Genomic DNA, 20688 nt, shown 5'->3' with positions numbered 1-20688 from the left:
AACATTTTACGTAGGTATAAGTCTAACACGCTTCTAGCCTTTATTCTCTTTTGTTTGATCTGTTCTAATGCTCAGTTTTTTCTAAACCAGAAATACCATTGTTAGTATTGCAAAAATGTTAATACTTATTAACTTTATGTATTAGTTTTCTGAAGGAAATGCATTCAAAATGTCAAAGGAATTTATTTAATATTGTTTCTAAATATATTACTGTGTGCAGTTATGAAGGCCACACAGTAGCCAAAGGATTCCCAGAGATTTAGAATGAAACTGATTACCATTCACTGCTTTTATTATTGACCAGTCATTGAAGTGAAGCCTTTAAACTAGCTAGGCTCAGGATACAGAAAGAGTAATTACTTGTCTCTGCCCTGAGGAACATTGGTATCCTCACCTGTAGCCTTTTCTGAGCATATCCATGCCTTGTCTCTCTCTTGAGCTAATAAGCTTGCAACTGTTTGTTCTATGTAGCCTAGGTTGCTCATTTTTTCCTTTCTTGACTGCCACCATCTCTGCCACCAAAGCCTGATTCCTCTTATCTTTCTACTCTACTTTGATCTAGATAAGATTGACTCCCCTCCTGTGCTTTCCCATATGCAACTGAGCTCTAACAGGGGGTAAAACCTTGCCTGAAATCTCAGAGGACCCTGGAGACCCACTAATATCAGAGGAAGGACAGGAACAGTGGAATCTCCCAATCACCCAAAACATCACCAGGCGTCCTTTCTTTCTCCTCTTCTAACCCACAGAAGAAAATAGCTCAGTATGACAATACAAAATAACTCGGCAATAACAATTGCATTTCTTAGGACCCTTTAATCAGACTCAAAACATATACAACATAAAATCATAATTCAAAGAAATAGATTTACTTGTTTCAACATATGTGATTTCTTGCAACATGTTAATGTGTTGGTTTAAAGGAAAATGACTTTTAGACATTTGAAGAAATTCCTTATTCCACCTTAGTTGTATGCTTATCTAGTCCATTTAACAAAAACGAATAATATACTTTTAAAAATCATTTTAAAGCACTGATGATTTTTTCCAATACTTCTCTTACTTTCTCCCTCAAGAGCTTTTTATTTTGGTGTTTTTTAATTTTCTGTTTGAGCTACATGTTCTACCTACAATGAGAACTACTTCTGGAAGAGCAGTTGTGTGTACAGCCATGTAGTAGCTGGGCACCATAATTCATTCATTTAGAGTGTTGCTGTCCAGTGGAAATATAATGCAAATCATAAATGTAATTTTATATTTCTTATAGCCATAATAAAACATTAAAAAGAAACAGGTGAAATTAAATTTAATAATACCTTTTATTTAAACCATATTTTCATTTTGACATGTATTCAAAATAAAAACTGTAATGAGATATTTTATATTTCATTTTTCTTCTGAGTCTATGAAATCTAGCAATACTTACAGCATATCTTAATTTAGACTAGCCATAATTCATGTGCCATGTAATTTAGAGTATGTTTCATTGTCAGTATATCCTGGCTTTCTGTTGAGATTAACTATTGCTATTTGTTTTTGTTTTCATGTATATAATACAAGGGAATGACCTATCTAGATTTCAGGGGTTTTGCTAGTTGCTTAAATTTAGCATTCTGCCAGATATTAGGAATTTTCCATTTGATGGCTAATTTCAAATCATAAAGTACAATAAAAATATAATGTAACTACAAGTCCAAATGAATGTGCCACTTTTGCCCTCATGCATTAATTCTAAAAATTTTTTGTATTATCTCTTTGCCTTTGTAAAATGATACTGCCCAACTCTCATATATGACTGTATATAAATCTAAGCTTCATTCCACTATAATTCTGTGTTTTCATTCAATTATGTAAAAGAAAACATGCATTTTTGTTAAAAAATAAAAAAGAATTGAAGAAGTTCTGGACCTGATGTGCAAAATGTAGTAAGTTTAGATTTCTTCAGTACTTCCTTTTTCTTATTATTAAAGAAATTGTTCCTCTAAATTTAAAGTTTTATGATAGAGAGACAAGGAGGGACAACAAATAGATGCAATGCTCAATAGTATCATATAACATCAGTGTTCTTGGCAGAATGTCAAACATCATAATTTCACATGAATAGATTTCATTATTCCTGAATAGCTCTTTATTTCATCGTCTGTAACTACTATTTTTTCCTAACCAAATACCTTTGAGAGAGCACGGTGAAATAAATCCTACAGCATATCAGTGGTTACTTTATTTAAGTCCTCTAGAGGTCCTATAAAATAATTTTGAAATACCTTTTCCCATTCTACTGTTCCCTTCATCATGTAAACATTCCCTGAAACATCTGCATTCCAAGAGTAGCTGTTCTTGGTTTCTGTGTGTTTAGTATCAACTGAGGCATACTGAAAAAACACCAAAATCGTCTTGATTTATTCTTTAACATAGAATTTACTTCATGTATAATGGTTTTGTGGTGTCCAAAAACCACATTGTTAGTTTATTGTGTTTCTTATCGGATCAAACCATCCCTTTAAGCTATTTTATTTCATACAGAATATATCATTTGTGTTTAAAAAGTCAACAGTAGTATTTGGAATTTATGATCTGTGTAACTTGTATATGAAAGCTATTCTTAAAGGAAGTATACAGTTGACTTATACAGATAAAAGTTGTATTCCAAAAAATATATATATATATTAGAAATATGTAATAAAGGAAATAAATATGAGATATAATACAAGAAGTATATAAATTTCTTGTTACAGATAAATTTCACTTTCTAAATCAGGAAATACAAATGAAATTGAAATCCTTAAATAAAGCATTGGTTTCAGCATTGACATGAGACCTTCGAATACTGAGGTCACCAATGCAGGTGTAGGAGGGATGAGTTGATGTGGAGTTCCTTTCTTCCTGAGAGTGAGTTGCTAGTGTCACCTGGTATCCAGGAATATTAGAAAATGTTAATAACCAATAAATGGCTGTATTTTTGTTCTTTACCAATGTTTCTGTTATTGTTTTTTGTTTTGGTTTTTTTTTGGGTTACTGGGGATAGAACCCAGGGATGCTTAACCACTGAGTCACATCTCCAACCCATTCTATTTTTTATTTTGATATAGGGCCTTGTTAAGTTTCATAGGGCCTCACTAAGTTGAACTTGGAATCCTCCTGCCTCTGTCTCCCCAACTGGGGTTACAGGCATGCTCTACTGGCAGTATCTGATCTTTTAATGTACCTACAATTAGAGTTCTGGCTTAGTGCAGGCTGTTATAACTATAATAGGTGGCTTAAGTGATAAACATTTATTTCTCACAGTCTGAAAGCTGGGAAAGTCCAAGACAAGGTGCCATCTAGTTTGGCTCCTGATAAGAATGCTCTTACAAGTGACTGCCTTCTTAATTGTATCTCAGCATGATGCATGAGTCGGGCAGAGTTGTGGAGAGAAAGCACAAGCCCTCTGGTCTCTTCTTAAAGGGACAATCCTATCTTGGCGGTTCTACCCTCAAGATCTTCTATAAATTTAATTACTACCCAAAGACATCCCAATGCCATCACATTGAGGGTTAGGTCTTCAACATATAGATTTGGAGGACACAATTAGTCCATAAAAAATCTTTATCACAAGTTTAGTGAACTGAAATCACTTTTAACTAGCTTCATTACTTAGACTGTCAATAAGCAATATATTATAATTAATTATTAACACTTTTCCTTCAAAATCCTTGTTAAATTAATTTTTGTTCTGCCTCAGGATTAAAAACTCAGTATGTCCAATGTCTCACTTTGGTCATAACACATACCTTTGTTACCTTCTTATGCTGTGAAGTAGGGAAGAGTCAGGTATAAAATAATGAATAATGTGGTGAACATACTTTTTAAACAGGAAAGAATAATACACATATAAAATATCACTCAACTCCTTTATTTTTAATGTTTCTCATCTTTGGTTTTTGTTTTTCCTTTTTCAGTTCAGAATCTCTCTCACCATATACTACATGGCTATCTACTATTTCGGACACAGATGCACTGCTGACAGAGTGGGACAAAAGTGGCGTTGTTACTGTTGATATGGGAGGTCACATCAGGCTTTGGGAAACTGGACTTGAACGTCTGCAGCGATCACTCATGGAATGGAGAAACATGATTGGGCAAGAAGGTGACAGACATATGCAGGTACTACTTAAATTAACTTACCTCCTTTTTGTTTGTTTGTTTTTTCTTCATTGTAGAAGGACACAATACCTTTATTTTATTTATTTATTTTGATGCGGTACTGAGGATCAAACCCAGTGCCTCACACTTGCTAGGCAAACTCTCTACCACTGAGCCACAACCGTAGCCCCTAACTTACCTCTTAAAGGTGAGCATTCAGGTATAAATTTCATTCTAGATGCCACAATCAGGAAAATTTTTGGCTAAACAACTCAAATATACTTGCTAAAATAACTAAAATTAATTTGAACTCATAACATTGAGGATCTGACAGCATATTCTTATAAGCCTAAATTTCTAGAAGGTTAGCAAAATATTCACCCAATAGTTTTTAACAACTTCCTTATTTCCAAATAATGCAAATTTAGCAGTGACCAGTAGAAATCACACTACTATGGAAAAGAAATATGGGAACAGGCCACCAGAGCAAAAGGAAACCCAGTGACTCTAGAAATGACTCAGTCAGCACCTGGTCTAGTTGTTGTCTGGAATGAATTATAACAATGAGGAAGGCAGTATACTCAAACACACTAAAGCATATAATAAATTTTTTTTGAAATTTATTTAATCTTCAGAACAAAACTTCTTTGTTTATATTTCATTCTTATCTAACAAAAAGGAAGGTAGAAGGGGCACGTTGGTGAATAGCTGTGATCCTAGCTAGTCAGAAAGCTGAAGTAGGAGAATTACAAGTTGGAGGCCAGCCTCAGTGAGACCTGTCTAAAAATTAAAAATGAAAATTAAGAGGACGATGTTGCTCAATGATAAAGAACTTCTGAATTCAATCCCCAGTACAAAAAAAAAAGGAAGCTAGGTTTCTACCTAACAAGATAAGACATTTCAACCAAGTATTCCATGAATAAATGGTTAGTAATTACTATTTTATGTGATTACATTGTGATTTTTCCTTAAAAGATAAATAAATATATTTGTAAATGAATAATACATATTTTCTTAGATTCTTTTTAAAAAATATTTCTTTATTTTTAGTTGTAGTTGGATACAATACCTTTATTTCACTTATTTATTTTTATGTGGTGCTAAGGATCGAACCCAGGGTCTCGAATGTGCAAGGCGAGTGCTCTACCGCTGACCCACAACTTCAGCCCAAGATTCTTAAAAGTTTTATAGGAATATTTTGAAAATCTCAAACCAAACTTAGGCTAGCAACCTCAATCCTTTTGAAGGGACATAAATTGATTAATTTAATCAAGTTAAAACAAATGTATTACTTAAAAGAAACATGTCATTAAATGCAAAATGGATCTATTACAGCAGCAGATGAATGTTGATTACTATCCATAATAATATTTAGAAAACTAATTACTTATGGTTCTATTTTTTTTATTATTCCAAGCATTGGTTTCTTCTCTGTCATTGGCACCCAATAATAAATACTAGTGTTATAAAAATAATAAATGCATATGTTTTAAAAATCAAAGGTGATATTTTTCCTGTGGTCAAATCTTTGTGACCTAAATTAATGATTTTATTTTTTCTCAAAAGAACTTTTTAAAAAAAGACTTCTACTCATGATTTTACAAAAATTTATCCATATTTATGTTTTAACCATGTAACTCTTCTCTTCCTGGGAACAAGTATGTTCACCACATTATTCATTATTTTAACCATGTAACTCTTCTCTTCCCTAAATCAAACATTACTTGGAAATATTATAACTTTATATTTCTAGATCAAGATTCAGATAAAACAGAAATAAGACAAATTTAGTAATAAAGTTATATAATTCAGTTATATAACTCTGACTATATTGTGAATTTTAATTTTCCCAGAGTCTGGCTTGGTGATTGGTACACAACAATAAATATCTTTGTTTATGCTCACACTTCTATGTACTAAATTTCACTGGTAATTGAAGCTATTTGATAACAAACGGAATGTTTTTGAACTGTCACAAATTATTCACTTTATGCTTTAATGTACCCACAGCAGTATTTATTGAATGAATATGAATATATGTAAATATATAGTTATTACGTTAGAAACAATTATAATATCTAATCTCTCAAGAATACTCATATGTGGGGCTGGGGTTGTAGCTCAGTGGTAAAGCACTCACCTAGCATGTGTGAGGCACTGGGTTTGGTTCTCAGCACCACATAAAAAATAAGTAAATAAATAAATAAATAAATAAATAAATGTATTATGTGCATCTACAACTACAAAAAAAAAAACTTAAAAAAAGAATACTCAAATATTTGTCCACATTATGCAGTGCAAATACCTGAATTTTCCCTAAATCAAACATTACTTGGAAATATTATAACTTTATCTCTCTAGCTCAAGATTCAAATATAACAGAAATAAGACAAATTTAGTAATAAAGTTATATAATTCAGAATGAAATGATAGTTTCACTTGGAAAACTAGAATAGATGTTTGCTAATATTCTCCTCCTACTTCTAAGATTGCTTAATCCATTTTTGCTGATATAAGAAATATATACACATATATAATACAGATATGTGTGTGTGTGCGTGTCTGTGTGTGTATACTCAAACTGAGAAACAAATTATGAGCATATATCTTTATTGTTTAAGTGAACAGGAAGAATTGTCTTGTCCAAATAATCTGCCATTGTATTAACTTTTTTTCAAATCTCTTGGTAATGAGGAGAAAGGATACTTAATTGATCTTACTTAAGCCAGTTCATATTATAGATTATACAACATAAATAAAAATCAATCCAGATAATACTAATAATATTTACCTTTTACAGTTCCCTTCCTGTTTGATCTTTTAAGGAGCCTCATTTATAAATTTTTTATTCTATATAGGTGTGCTCCTGATTTGGGAGCTTGAAAAATGCCTTTCATAGAAATTGTGAAAAAAGAGAATAGGTTCTTGGTATCCTACTTCCATTTGCTGGCTGCAAGCCACTTCAGTCACTGGCAGAGTAACCTGATCTCCATCTAGTGGCCAAATGGACTTACATCATCAGAAAGGAAAGACCTGCTTTGCATTCCAGCAGTCTGTGTCAGCACTAGGCCCCCTGCATGGGAGGTCTACTCACTTCTGTGTTGTATGATTCCTCTGGAATAGGAGATGCTCCTTTGGATCAACAGAGAAGGCTGGGCAAACAACCTACTAAGCTATTTGTCAGGAATTAACCCTCAACTTTCCCTGATTGCTCTGTAGAGTAGCAAACAAACTGCCCATATTTAGACAAAGAGTACAGTTGCATGCTTTACCTTTGCCCTTTCTGTCTTTGCTATATTTCGGCCTTCCAGAGGTATTATCTTTGAACCCATTGTTGATTTGAAGTTTTTAATATTTATTTTTTAGTTTTAGTTAAACACAACATATTTAATTAATTTATTTATTCTTATGTGGTGCTGAAGATTGAACCCAGGGCCTGGCCCGTGCTAGGCGAGCACTCTACTGCTGAGTCACAACCCCAACCCCTTGAATTTTTGTTTTTTAATGAATTCATTGTTATATTTTTTAAATGAGTACAGCTTGCAAGAGGATATTTATTGAGCTCTGCATATAAAATTTGTTCATTAATTTGATGTGCTTTGAGAGGAACATGTGTTTTTCCAGTAGTAAACAACTATAAAAATAAATCCAAGTGTTACTACAACTGTAGTTCCTAGAACCCATTATTTAAAATCCATATTTATTAAAATGAGACTCTATATTTTCAGAAACATGGGTTAATTATAAACCAAAATGTTTCTTGCTATATTTCATGGTGTTCTCTATAAAGTATATTTTTAATTTGTTACATTTATGATCCTCTCAAGAATGCTAATAAAACTACATCACATTTTTCCTTAGAAATAAAATCATATACTTTCAAAGGCTTTTGATGACTTTTATTGTGGGACCAATAAAATAACTTTCAAATGTCATTTTCTAATTATAGTGAGCAAATCAGAAAGTGATTTCTCTGTATATTACTGGTAGGATCTCTATGAGGGCTTTCAGTAGAACTTCCTTCACCATCTATTTTTGAAATGTACAGAATCTTCTGAAACACAATGTGGGACAACAACTTAAATGTTCTTATGTATAGCCATGACAGTGCCTGCTACAGAATTAGCATACAATCAATTCTTAGAGAAGCATGAAAAGAAATACATGGAAAAGATGACTAATTTATATTAAGCACCATTGATTCATTCCCTCTTTTAAGGAAAATATTCCGGGGCTATGAATAAGTGCAGTTCAATGCAACTTAGGTAACAAAGGTTGGCCTTTCTTTATGCACTAGTCCAGAAGTTTTGACTTTTGAAGATCTCAGTACAATATTAAGACCTATTTTCACTTTAGAAATCATTAGATTATTTAATTGGCATTCAGTAAATTTAGTTTTTCAGTGCACAGACTGAGTGACCTCCACATCCTTTGTGGTGGTACAAGAAGCCTGGTCCTCTCTTGGAAAGCATGCTTCATTCTTTGTTTTGGTCAGTAATGGGAAAACAGTCTGTCTCAGCAGGTCAGTGTTATAGAATTGTTTTATATAATGGTTACGTGTACATATATCTTTGGGAATCTTTCTTGATCCAGAAAGGCATTGCCTTTCTGACCTTTTCCTGCCATATCTCCTAGTGATATGTATCTGTAGAGCCAACTTGGACCAAGATGATCTAGGGGTGTGCCTATGTGGTAACCCTTGGCAATGTCTCTATTATTTTTATCACTTACCCCTGTTAGAAAATATTCCCTGTTAGAGAAATCTCAGAAATGGAAGTTCATTTTGAATCTTTAAGGTTTTCAAGAGTACCCTCTAAGACTGCAAGTCCCCTGGGCAGTGTAATACCCAGTGGTGTGCAGATAAGACAGCTCCTCACAGGCCAGTAGGGAGTGTTAACAATGCCGATTTCCTGGGGATAAGCATTTCCTCCAAGACTCATGACTAGCTCCCAAAAGTTGAAAGTTTGCTTGTAAAATTCCTGAATATTGAGCAGTTATCTCTCACAAGCTGGTACAGTTTGGCTCCAGCATGCCACTGGCTTAATTAAGTCTTTTTTTTCCCCCATCTTCTCTCTCTACCCCATCTACTGTAATTCACTTCTTTCCTTGTTTATTTTCCCATTCCCCTCACAACCTCTTATATGTAATTTTGTATAACAATGAGGGTCTCCCTCCATTTCCATGCAATTTCCCTTTTCTCTCCTTTTCCCTCCCACCTCATGTTTCTGTTTAAAGTAGATCTTTGTCCTGCTCTTCCTCTCTGCTCTGTTCTTAGTTGCTCTCATTATATCAAAGAAGACATTTGGTATTTGTTTTTTAGGGATTGGCTAGCTTCACTAAGCATAATCTGCTCTAGTGCCATCCATTTCCCTGCAAATTCCATGATTTTGTCATTTTTTAGTGCTGCGTAATACTCCATGGTGTATAAATGCCACATTTTTTTATCCATTCATCTATTGAAGGGCATCTGGGTTGGTTACACAGTCTAGCTATTGTGAATTGTGCTGCTATGAACATCGATGTGGCAGTATCCCTGTAGTACACTCTTGTAAGGTCTTCAGGGAATAGTCCGAGAAGGGCAATAGCTGGGTCAAATGGTGGTTCCATTCCCAGCTTTCCCAGGAATCTCCATACTGCTTTCCAAGTTGGCCAAACCAATTTGCAGTCCCACCAGCAATGTACAAGAGTACCCCTTTCCCCACATCCTCTCCACCACTTGTTGTTTGACTTCATAATGGCTGCCAATCTTACTGGAGTGAGATGGTATCTTTGGGTGGTTTTGATTTGCATTTCTCTGACTGCTAGAGATAGTGAGCATTTTTTCATGTACTTGTTGATTGTATGTTCTCCTCAGAGAAGTGTCTGTTCAGGTCCTTGGCCCATTTGTTGATTGGGTTATTTGTTGTCTTATTGTCTAATTTTTTGAATTCTTTGTATACTCTAGATATTAGTGCTCTATCTGAAGTGTGAGGACTAAAGATTTGTTCCCAGGATGTAGGCTCCCTATTTACCTCTCTTATTGTTTCTCTTGCTGAGAAAAACTTTTCAGTTTAAGTAAGTCCCATTTGTTGATTCTTGTTATTAACTCTTGTGCTATGGGTGTCCTACTAAGGAATTTGGAGCCCGACCCCACAATATGTAGATCGAAGCCAACTTTTTCTTCTATCATACGCAGAGTCTCTGATTTGATATCTAGCTCCTTTATCCACTTTGAGTTAAATTTTGTGCATGGCAAGAGGAGGGGATTCAGTTTCATTTTGTTGCATATGGATTTCCAGTTTTCCCAGCACCATTTGTTGAAGATGCTATCCTTCCTCCATTGCATGCTTTTAGCTCCTTTATCAAATATAAGATAGTTGTAGCTTTGTGGATTAGTCTCTGTGTCCTCTGTTCTGTACCATTGGTCCACCTGCCTGTTTTGGTACCAGTACCGTGCTGTTTTTGTTACTATTGCTCTGTAATATAGTTTGAAATCTGGTATCGCTATACCACCTGATTCACACTTCCTGCTTAGAATTGCTTTTGCTATTCTTGGTCTTTTATTTTTCCATATGAATTTCATGATTGCTTTATCTATTTCTACAAGAAATGCCGTTGGGATTTTGATTGGCATTGCATTAAACCTATAGAGAGCTTTTGGTAATATCACCATTTTGATGATGTTAGTTCCGACTATCCATGAACAGGGTATATTTTTCCATCTTCTAAAATCTTCTTCTACTTCTCTTTTTAGGGTTCTGTAGTTTTCATTGTATAAATCTTTCATCTCTTTTGTTAGATTGATTCCCAAGTATTTTTTTTTTTTTTTTGAGGATATTGTGAATGGAGTGTTTTTCCTCATTTCCGTTTCAGAAGATTTGTCACTGATATACAGAAATGCCTTTGATTTATGCTTGTTGATTTTATATCCTGCCACTTTGCTGAATTCATTTATTAGTTCTAGTGGTTTTTTTGTAGACCCTTTTGGGTCTTCTAGGTATAGAATCATGTCATCTGCAAATAGTGATAATTTAAATTCTTCTTTTCCTATTTTTTTGCCTTTAAATTCTTTTGTCTGTTTAATTGCTCTGGCCAGTGTTTCGAGAACTATATTGAATAGAAGTGGTGATAGAGGGCATCCTTGTCTTGTTCCAGATTTGAGAGGGAATGCCTTCAATTTTTCTCCATTCAGAATGATGCTAGCCTGAGGCTTAGCATAGATAGCTTTTACAATGTCGAGGAAAGTTCCTGTTATACCTAGTTTTTCTAATGTTTTGAACATAAAGGGATGCTGTACTTTGTCGAATGCTTTTTCTGTGTCTATTGAGATGATCATATGGTTCTTATCTTTAAGTCTATTGATGTGGTGAATAACATTTATTGATTTCTGTATATTGAACCATCCTTACATCCCAGGGATGAATCCTACTTGATCATAGTGCATAATTTTTTTGATGTGTTTCTGTATTTGATTCGCCAGAATTTTATTGAGGATTTTTGCATCTAGGTTCATTAGAGATATTGGTCTGTAGTTTTCTTTCTTTGAGGTGTCTTTGTCTGGTTTCAGAATCAGGGTGATGTTGGCCTCATAGAATGAATTTGGAAGAGCTCCCTCTTTTTCTATTTCCTGAAATAACTTGGTTGGTAGTCTTTTGATTGCTTCTTCAATTTCATCCATTGATATTGGTCTGTTTAAATTGTGTGTATCCTCCTGACTCAGTCTGGGCAAATCATATTACTTAAGAAATTTATCGATGTCTTCACTATCTTCTATTTTATTGGAATATAGGTTTTCAAAATAATTTCTAATTGTCTTCTGTATTTCTGTAGCATCTGTTGTGATATTGCCTTTTTCATCCCATATGTTAGTAATTTGAGTTCTCTCTCTTCTTCTCTTCATTAGCATGGCTAAGGGTCTGTCGATCTTATTTATTTATTTGAAGAACCAACTTTTAGTTTTGTTAATTTTTTTAATAGTTTCTTTTGTTTCAATTTCGTTGATTTCCGTTCTGATTTTAATTATTTCTTGCCTTCTGCTACATTTGCTGTTGTTTTGCTCTTCCTTTTCTAGGACTTTGAGATGAAGTGTGAGCTCATTTATTTGTTGGTTTTTCCTTTTTTTGAGGAATGACCTCCAGGCGATGAATTTCTCTCTTAAAACTGCTTTCATTGTGTCCCATGTTGTGTCTGTATTTTCATTTATCTCTAAGAATTTTTTGATTTCCTCCTTTATGTCTTCTGTAACCCATTGATCATTCAGTAACATTCTTCATTTTCCATGTGATATAGGATTTTTCCTTCCTTCTTTTATCATTGATTTCCAGTTTCATTCCATTATGATCAGATAAAATGCATGGTATTATCTCCACCCCTTTATATTTATTGAGGGTTGCCCTATGGCATAATATATGGTCTGTTTTTGAGAATGATCCATGTGCTGCTGAGAAAAAAGTATATCCACTTGATGATGGTTGATATATTCTATATGTCAGTTAAGTCTAGGTTATTGATTGTGATATTGAGTTCTATAGTTTCTTTATTCAACTTTTGTTTGGAGGATCTGTCCAATGGTGAGAGAGGTGTGTTGAAGTCACCCATAATTATTGTGTTGTGGTCTATTTGACTCTTGAACTTGAGGAGAATTTGTTTTATGAACATCGCAGCACCATTATTTGGTGCATAAATATTGATAATTGTTATGTCTTGTTGGTGAATGGTTCCTTTTAACAGTATATAATGTCCTTCTGTATCCCTTTTGATTAACTTAGTCTTGAAGTCCATTTTATTCGATATGAGGATGGCCACCCCTGCTTGCCTACAAGAACCGTGTACATGGTATATTTTTTCCCAACCTTTCACCTTCAGCCTGTGTATGTCTTTTCCAATCAGATGTGTCTCCTGGAGGCACCATATTGTTGGATTTGTTTTTTTTAATCCATGATACCAGCCTATGTCGCTTTATTTGAGAGTTTAAGCCATTAACGTTTACAGTTACTATAAATATATGGTTTATACTGCCAGCCATGTTTGATTATTTATCTCTTTTTTTTTTAATTTAGTTTGTTTCTCCATGATTAGCTTTCCCCCTCCCCCGCCCTCTGTCATTACCGAGGCACTTCCCACTGATGGATTTGGTTGTTGTTTTTCATTTCTTCCTCGTGTAGTGTTTTGCTCAAGACGCTTTGCAATGCTGGTTTTCTGGCTGCAAATTCTTTTAGCTTTTGTTTATTATGAAAAATTTTTATTTCATTGTCGTACCTGAAGCTTAATTTTGCTGGATACAGAATTCTTGGTTGGCATCCATTGTCTTTCAGTGTTTGAAATACATTGTTCCAGGATCTTCTTGCTTTCAGCGTCTGTGATGAAAAATCCGTTGTTAACCTTATTGGTTTACCCCTGAATGTAATCTGCTTCCTTTCTCTTGTAGCTTTTAACATTTTCTTTTTGTTCTGTATATTGGCTATCTTCATAACAATGTGTCTTGGCCTTGGTCTACTGTGATTTTGTGTGCTCGGTGTCCTGTATGCATCTACAATTTGTATATCCGTTTCCTTTTTTATTTCTGGAAAGTTTTCTGTAATTATTTCATTCAGCAGTTTACTCATTCCCTTGGTTTGAATCTCTATACCTTCCTCTGTCCCGATGACTCGTAAGCTTGGTTTTTTTATGTTATCCCATATCTCTTGGATGTTTTTCTCGTGATTTTTTTACCAGCCTTTCTGAATTGGCTAGACTCTTTTCAAGATGATATATTTTGTCTTCATTATCTGACATTCTGGCTTTTACTTGCTCCACTCTATTAGTGATATTCTCAATTGAGTTTTTAATTTGGTTTATCGTTTCCTTCATTTCTAGAATTATTGTTTGATTTTTTTAATAATCTCTATCTCCTGATAAAGATGCTTAACTTCTTATTTTATCCGTTTATGTAATTCATTTTCAATGTGTTCTTTCACTCTTTGGATTTGCTGTCTCGTATCCTCTTTAAGGTTCCATTCCATCTGTCTAAGGTATTCCTTGAGTTCTTTATATGACCATTTTTCTGATGACTCTAGGTCCTCCTGAATATTTAGGCTGTCCTTCATTGTTTGTACTCCTTTTCTTCCTTGATTTTTTATGCTGCTCATGTTACTTCTTGTTCTGTTTGACTGCTGAGTTACTGTTTACTCTTATAAATTTATTTGATGCTTGGGAGGAAAGATATTAGAAGGGAAGGGAAGAAGTCACTAAAGAGAATGAGACTAGGTAGGTAGAATTCAAGGAAGGGGGAATAAGAAAATTGAAAAGACAGAAGAAAAAAATAGAAAATAAAGAAAGAAAGAAAGAAATTTTTAAAATAATAATGATAATAAAAAATGAAAATTAAAATTAAAAAAAATAATAAAATTTAAAAAATTTTAAAAATAAAAACATTAAAAAAGTTTAAGAACAACAACAACAAAAAATTGAAAATGAAAGAAAAAAAACTCAAATTAAAAAATAATAATAATAAATGCAGTCATAGAGTTTGATTAACTTGTCTTCCAGTAGGTGGAGCTGTGCCCACTGGGCCAAGCTTCTCTCAATAGGTGGGAACCAATCACTGTGCAGTAGGTCTTTCTCCCAGACTGGGCGGGTCTCTAATCCTGAGTGTCTAGGGTCTTCTCTTGTGTTACCTCAAGCCAGGCCCCACTCACCTGTGACGATCACCATAATACTGGCTACACGCCAGGTCTGCTGCTCTTGGGAGCCCTGTTTTCATGAATGCCTGGGCACACTCTCCCTGTTTGCTTCCCTCAGACCCTAAGTTTGTAGGGCTTGAGGCTGAGAACCCCCCGCGAATTTGCTTCCCATCCGGTAGCCACGCCCCTGGTAGCTGGTGCAAGAGACCTCAGTTCTCAGCACTGGTGGGAGTGGTAGGTGGGAGTCCGCGCCGCGAGTCTCGCGCCACTCCTGATTCCCTCAGTCTGGCTATCACATTCACGGGAGAGCTAGGAGGGGCCCTTAAGGTTTCCCCGCTGTGTGGAGAGGGATGGCTAGGGGATTACACACCTGTTGCTCCTGGTTTCAATGAAGTTATCTCCTCTGCCCGTGACGTCAGTTCTCTGCCATGGTGGTATCCCATGCAATTGGTGACCATTCGTTCCCTTTGCTGGGTGACCAACGCAACGGATGGGTCCTGACTGTCTCTCCCAAGCCCCGTTTCAATCCTGTGGCCACTGTCTATGAAGGCTCGATGTGTGTTCTGAGAGGCCTAAACTGTTTGCCCCAGATCCACGTCAGCTCAGCATTGCCTAGTGATCCTGAGCAAACAGCATTTAGACAGTTTATGACTCCCTATGCCCGCGCAGCTGAAGAGGTCAGAGACTCCATCTCTCCACGCCCACTGCCATGTTGGATCTCCCCAGATGCATCTAAAAAGCTTCTTCATTTCCTTTCCCAAGAAGAGAAGACATTCATGAAACCATGGAAATCCAGGTGAATATATTATTGCTTAAATCTGGGTCACAAAAATTATTAGCCAAGGGGGGAGCTAGGGACTCCACCGTTTCCCGTCGCCACCGCCGCCACAGCCCTCAGCCGCAGCTGCCCAGCGCTGGGGGCGTGGTTAATTAAGTCTTTATCAACCAACTGCCTGAGGAGAATGATGATAGTTACCTAAGAGCGAGGATTTTGAGAAGCAAGACAATGGAATGTGAATAGGAAGAGAGAGGTGAAAGAAAAGGGAAGGGAGAACTGAGAACACAGACCAGATGGTGTCATGCTGTCTCTGGGAAATGCAGTTGCCTAGAGTTGTACCAGTTGCAGGTGTGCAGGGCCCTTCTTGAACTGGGAGCTTGGTTTGAGCCAAGAATTGGATAGAAGTCTGTCCTCAAGTGAGATGATGCCCCTGGGTTCATGTATAGGGGCCTCCTTTCTTATAGCCATTGTATTTCAGAACAAAGAAAACCTGCCACTTGATATTGCATTCTTTCCAGAATTAATGCTTCCATTGATAACAACATTATCTGAAATTGTCAAATACAACTAAAATTAAACCAGTAACTACCTCCTTAAGACAAGCAAATCAGCAAGTTTGTGATTTTAGGAAACTGTATTTTCATTAACCTTTTGGGCAATACAAGGAGACTGACATCCCTATAAACTTTGAAAATTGTGGGTTTTATATACTTTTAAACTAAGATTAAAAATAGAAATATCAACTTTCTTTCACTCTCTAGGAAAGGCCTAACCTTGAGAAATTTCTTTTCAAATCATCAGCAGGAATATTTTAGCTCTCTTTTCTTATGATAAGCTTCAAGATCATTATTCTGAATGTTATCATATCCCCAGCGCATATTGTTGAGTAAGATGATACACTAGTATGGCAGTATGTATAAACGTAGATGTATAAACAATGTGATCCTGCAATCTGTACACGAAATAAAAATAAGCATTCATACCCCATTTGAATCAAATGTATGATATATGATATGTCAAGTTCATTGTAATGTTTTGAGCCCCAATAAAAAAAGAAAAAGAAAAAAAAGATGATAAATAAATGAAAAGACAATCTTAGAAAAATTTATTAAGGCAATTTTCCTTATATAAGGAAAGTAAATTAACTCAGGAATATACCTACTATAAGTTGAGGTGTCAAATTCAATGAATAGGTTCATATTGAATGGCTCTATAATTTTTACAATGCTGAAATTATTTGGTGCATTATATGTATAGTCAACACATCACAATGAATATAGAAATAAACTTTCTTATCATTATGTTTACAAACATAATTATGATTTTTATTCATAAGCAGCATAGCATATTGTTTAAGAACATGAAATTCAGTATGGTCATACCAGGTTTCAAATCTCTTTTGAACATTGTATGGGATCTTTGACAAATGAATTTCTCTTTCAAAACCTCATTTTCTAATCATAATATAAAGATAATATAAGAAAAAATATATGATAAATGCCTAGGACAGAGTGAGTACTCAGTAAACAATAAAAATTAGAAACAGGATTTAGGTAATATTGGGCTACAGAATACTTTAATGCTTATATGGAAACAAAGCAAATTAAAATGAAACAGTGTTACCTAAATATCCAACATTAAATCATGACCCAATGAGTTACATAATTCATCATCTATCCTAATGTTAAAATGAAAGCTTTGTTTATAATCCTGTTGGAGAAAGTTTTGTCAAGCCCAAAAAAGGAATTGAAAAAATGGCCTTTTGCCTAAACTTGTCAACTTGAAGGAAAGCAGGAAATCAATGATAGGACAATTGTCAGCATAGGATTATAGTGTTTAGCCTATTCTAAAGACAAATTAGAAGACTAAAAAACACACAGCAAAACATACATCATTGAGCCTAAGTCCAGAGAATAGTAAAGAGCAAGTCAAATTTGGTGCTGTGTTTCTTCGCTTTTCTTGTTTAGATTTTTGCCTTCATTAGCTTTAGGACTTGAAGGCACTGGGTAGCCCTGGAAATTGATGTGTGGGTGGCACAAGAATTTGGAAGATTAGTCAAAAGTCTGTACAGAGGCCGCCTAGGCATCTTGGCTTTCTCCTCTACCTTGTGCTCCTTGACAGCAGGCTCTCCCTTACCATACAAAAGGCAGGAACTATCAGGGAGACTCCTACAGCTTAGGATAGGGCAGGAGTGAGACCATACAAGGAAGAGATAAAGTTAAAGTTTACCCCTTTCCTTACTTGGATCCAAGGAAGCTGCCATCTGTGTGTGTGTGTGTGTGTGTGTGTGTGTGTGTGTGTGTGTATGTGTGTGTGTGTGTATACACATATACACTTCCTGGCAGGAAATTAGCAAAATTCTTTTGGGTCAGTGACGTGCCCAAGACAAGAATATATATGAACAAAAGTAAAATGTATTGCAATGGAATTGAAATTATGATAGAGAATTTAGGAATCATAGAAAGCAGCTCAGTTTGGTTAGATACACTGGGAGTACTGTATACAAAAGCTGGAGAAAAGGCAGGAGATTAATCTTGTATCATATTATTAAGGTCATGAGATTTTTCCTGAAAGCAGTAGAAAATTAAGCAACTCTTTAATTACCTTTTATCACTGTTAGGGAATAATTTTCATTTATCTTTCTATCTGTGTCCACAGAGAGCTTACAGAAAACTAAATAATTAGCAAGAGAAAATGCATTCATTAAATGGCAATACAAGTTGCTGGACATTCTAGGTAGAATTCCCGTCAATTCTTTTGAAAAACATAGTTTAAATATGATGTAAACACACTCTTAAGAGATTAAGTTAAGTCATCTGGCTAGTTCCAGATACAGGGCAAAAGCTTTAGAAAGATGGAGCAGAAAATAACCATTTTTTAAATTTCATTTTTTCTGTTTTGATTTAAATAGAACATCTTCTTATTTTATTTTCTGGTTGTATGAAAAGTATGTTCACACCAATTTGTGTCTTCATACGTGTACTTTGGATAATGATGACCATTGAGTTCTTTCCCTAAAACTTTACAAAGACTTGCCTGTTTACCAGTCCTACCCTCATGCACTATTTTTACAAGTAATTTTAAAATATTAATGGGTAACTTCTTACACAATGTATGGAATCAAAACAAACAGAAAAAAAAGAACTTTGAAATATAGAGGTGGTACAGATAGTAGAAAAACATTTCACAAAAGGACAATTGATATTCTCAGAGAGGTAAGAAAATATATTACAATCAAAAACTGAAAATGGATAATATTTTAACGTAGGAAATCTTCAAAGGACAAGGAAGATCTCTAGAAAATTAAAAAGTGATAGAAGTTTAAGAAAAGTTGATATAAGGTATTGGATATTAGAGAACACTTCCAAAACACAAAGAAAGTTAAAATAGAAAAAAAGAAGATGGGGAAGTTTTATCTAATATGAACTCTAGGAAGAGAACAAGAGGGCAGAAAAACACACAAAAAGTAATTTAAGTAATTTATGGAACAACAGGTATTAGTGTAACAAATGGGAAAGGATATCCACCTGAAATTTTAGAGCCTCATAGATAATGAAGCAATGATGAAATCTTCAAAGTTGGAGGCAGTGGAAAACAGGTCATATAAAATGTGCTAGAAAATTCCATACTATCATCTCTCAAATCCTAATGGGAGTAATATGGAAGTACTGGGGTTGTAGCTCAGTGGTAGATCACTTGCCTTGCATGCGTGAGGCACTGGGTTTGAATCTCAGCACCACATAAAGATAAATAAATAAATATATTATGTCCATTTACAACTAAAAATATATGGAAAGAAGAGAGAGAGAGAGAGAGAGAGAGAGAGAGAGAGAGAGAGAGAGAGAGAGAGAGAGAAAGGAAGGAAGGAAGGAAGGAAGGAAGAAATCCTAATGGCACTGGCCTTCTTGGCAGCGTTAGAAGTCAAAGGGAAAATCATTTCCAACCTAGAGTTTATATCTAGCTGCACACTGTTAGTCCTGTGTGCAGGTAGGAAATATTGTAAAAACACTGTCCAATTTTCAAATCTAAAAAAAAAAAAACAAAACTTGCATTTTTTTCTCAGAAAGCACCATACAATAAGAGGATGTAGCCAACAAAGAGGAAGACATGGGTACAAAGAGTGGCTTTAACCAGGAAAGAGGCAAATGTAATAAATTCCCAGTATGATAGTGACAGAGTGTCCTAGCTGTGCAGGGGGCCTGGAAGCAACCTCTCCAAAATGAAGAGGGAAGACACAGGGTCTAGAAAGAGTAGATATCTTATTTTTTTTTCCTGGTATGGGGACTGAATCCAGGGGTTCTCTATCCTGAGTTAGATCTCCAGCCAGCCTACTCACTCATTCATTCATTCATTCATTCATTCATTTTGAGACAGAGTCGCTAAATTGCTTAGGGCCTTACTAGGTTTCTGACTCTGGCCTCACACTTGCCATCCTCCCCGCTCAGCCTCCCAAGTCCCTGGGATTACAGGTGTGTGTCATGGTGCCCAGTTGGATGTCTTTTTTAACAATAGAAAGGAACTAGTAATGTGATAGACTGATGACATGAGAAGAGCTCACAGGTTTGGTGAAGAATTGTGGAACAATAAGAGATAGATACATAAAACATAGTTATGAATTAATGAAGAGTCCTTAAATAGAACATTGATTAGTGAGGAAAATGAAAAAGTATGTAGTAGTAATATATATAAAATAGTATATTAATTATATGGTAATGTGTATTATTTTAATGGAAATATATATAGTAGTATATAATTACACATTTCTTTACACACTGAAGCATACTATCATACTTATGTAGTAACAAGTTAAATAATTAGTCTTTATTGTTTATGATACCACTCTACTAGGAAGATGAGAGGAGGAAAATTGATATGTATTTGAGGTGAAAAAGGTAAAATAATCCTTACCTTTCATAGTAGGAAGTCAATAGATTATGTCTGAAAAGTAAAGATAACCTAAACCAGGTGTGGTAGTGCATACCTATCCCTTCAGGAGGACAGGGCAGAAAGGTTGAAGTTCAGGATCACCCAAGGCAACCCTGTCTCAAAGTAAAATAATTAAAAGGAATGGGGATAAATCTCAGTGTTAGAATACCTCTAGGTTCAGTCCCCAGGACTATAAAATAATAACAATAATAATAATAGTAA

The 20688-nt window shown here is 35.0% G+C and overlaps 1 protein-coding gene across 2 annotated transcripts in view; it reads left to right on the top strand.

Moving 5' to 3' along the window:
• The window catches only part of LOC101965792 (von Willebrand factor A domain-containing protein 8), a 391795-nt gene that overhangs the window by 268105 nt on the left and 103002 nt on the right, over positions 1-20688 (top strand). For both annotated transcript variants that reach the window (XM_078015856.1, XM_078015855.1), the window contains one exon: positions 3939-4143. In XM_078015856.1, coding sequence (XP_077871982.1) covers positions 3939-4143 — 205 coding nt within the window. The remainder of the gene's footprint in view (positions 1-3938; positions 4144-20688) is intronic.

The sequence above is a fragment of the Ictidomys tridecemlineatus genome, chromosome 6 (assembly GCF_052094955.1).
Source record: "Ictidomys tridecemlineatus isolate mIctTri1 chromosome 6, mIctTri1.hap1, whole genome shotgun sequence".
NCBI lineage: Eukaryota > Metazoa > Chordata > Mammalia > Rodentia > Sciuridae > Ictidomys > Ictidomys tridecemlineatus.
This window is presented reverse-complemented; position numbering and strand designations above follow the sequence as displayed.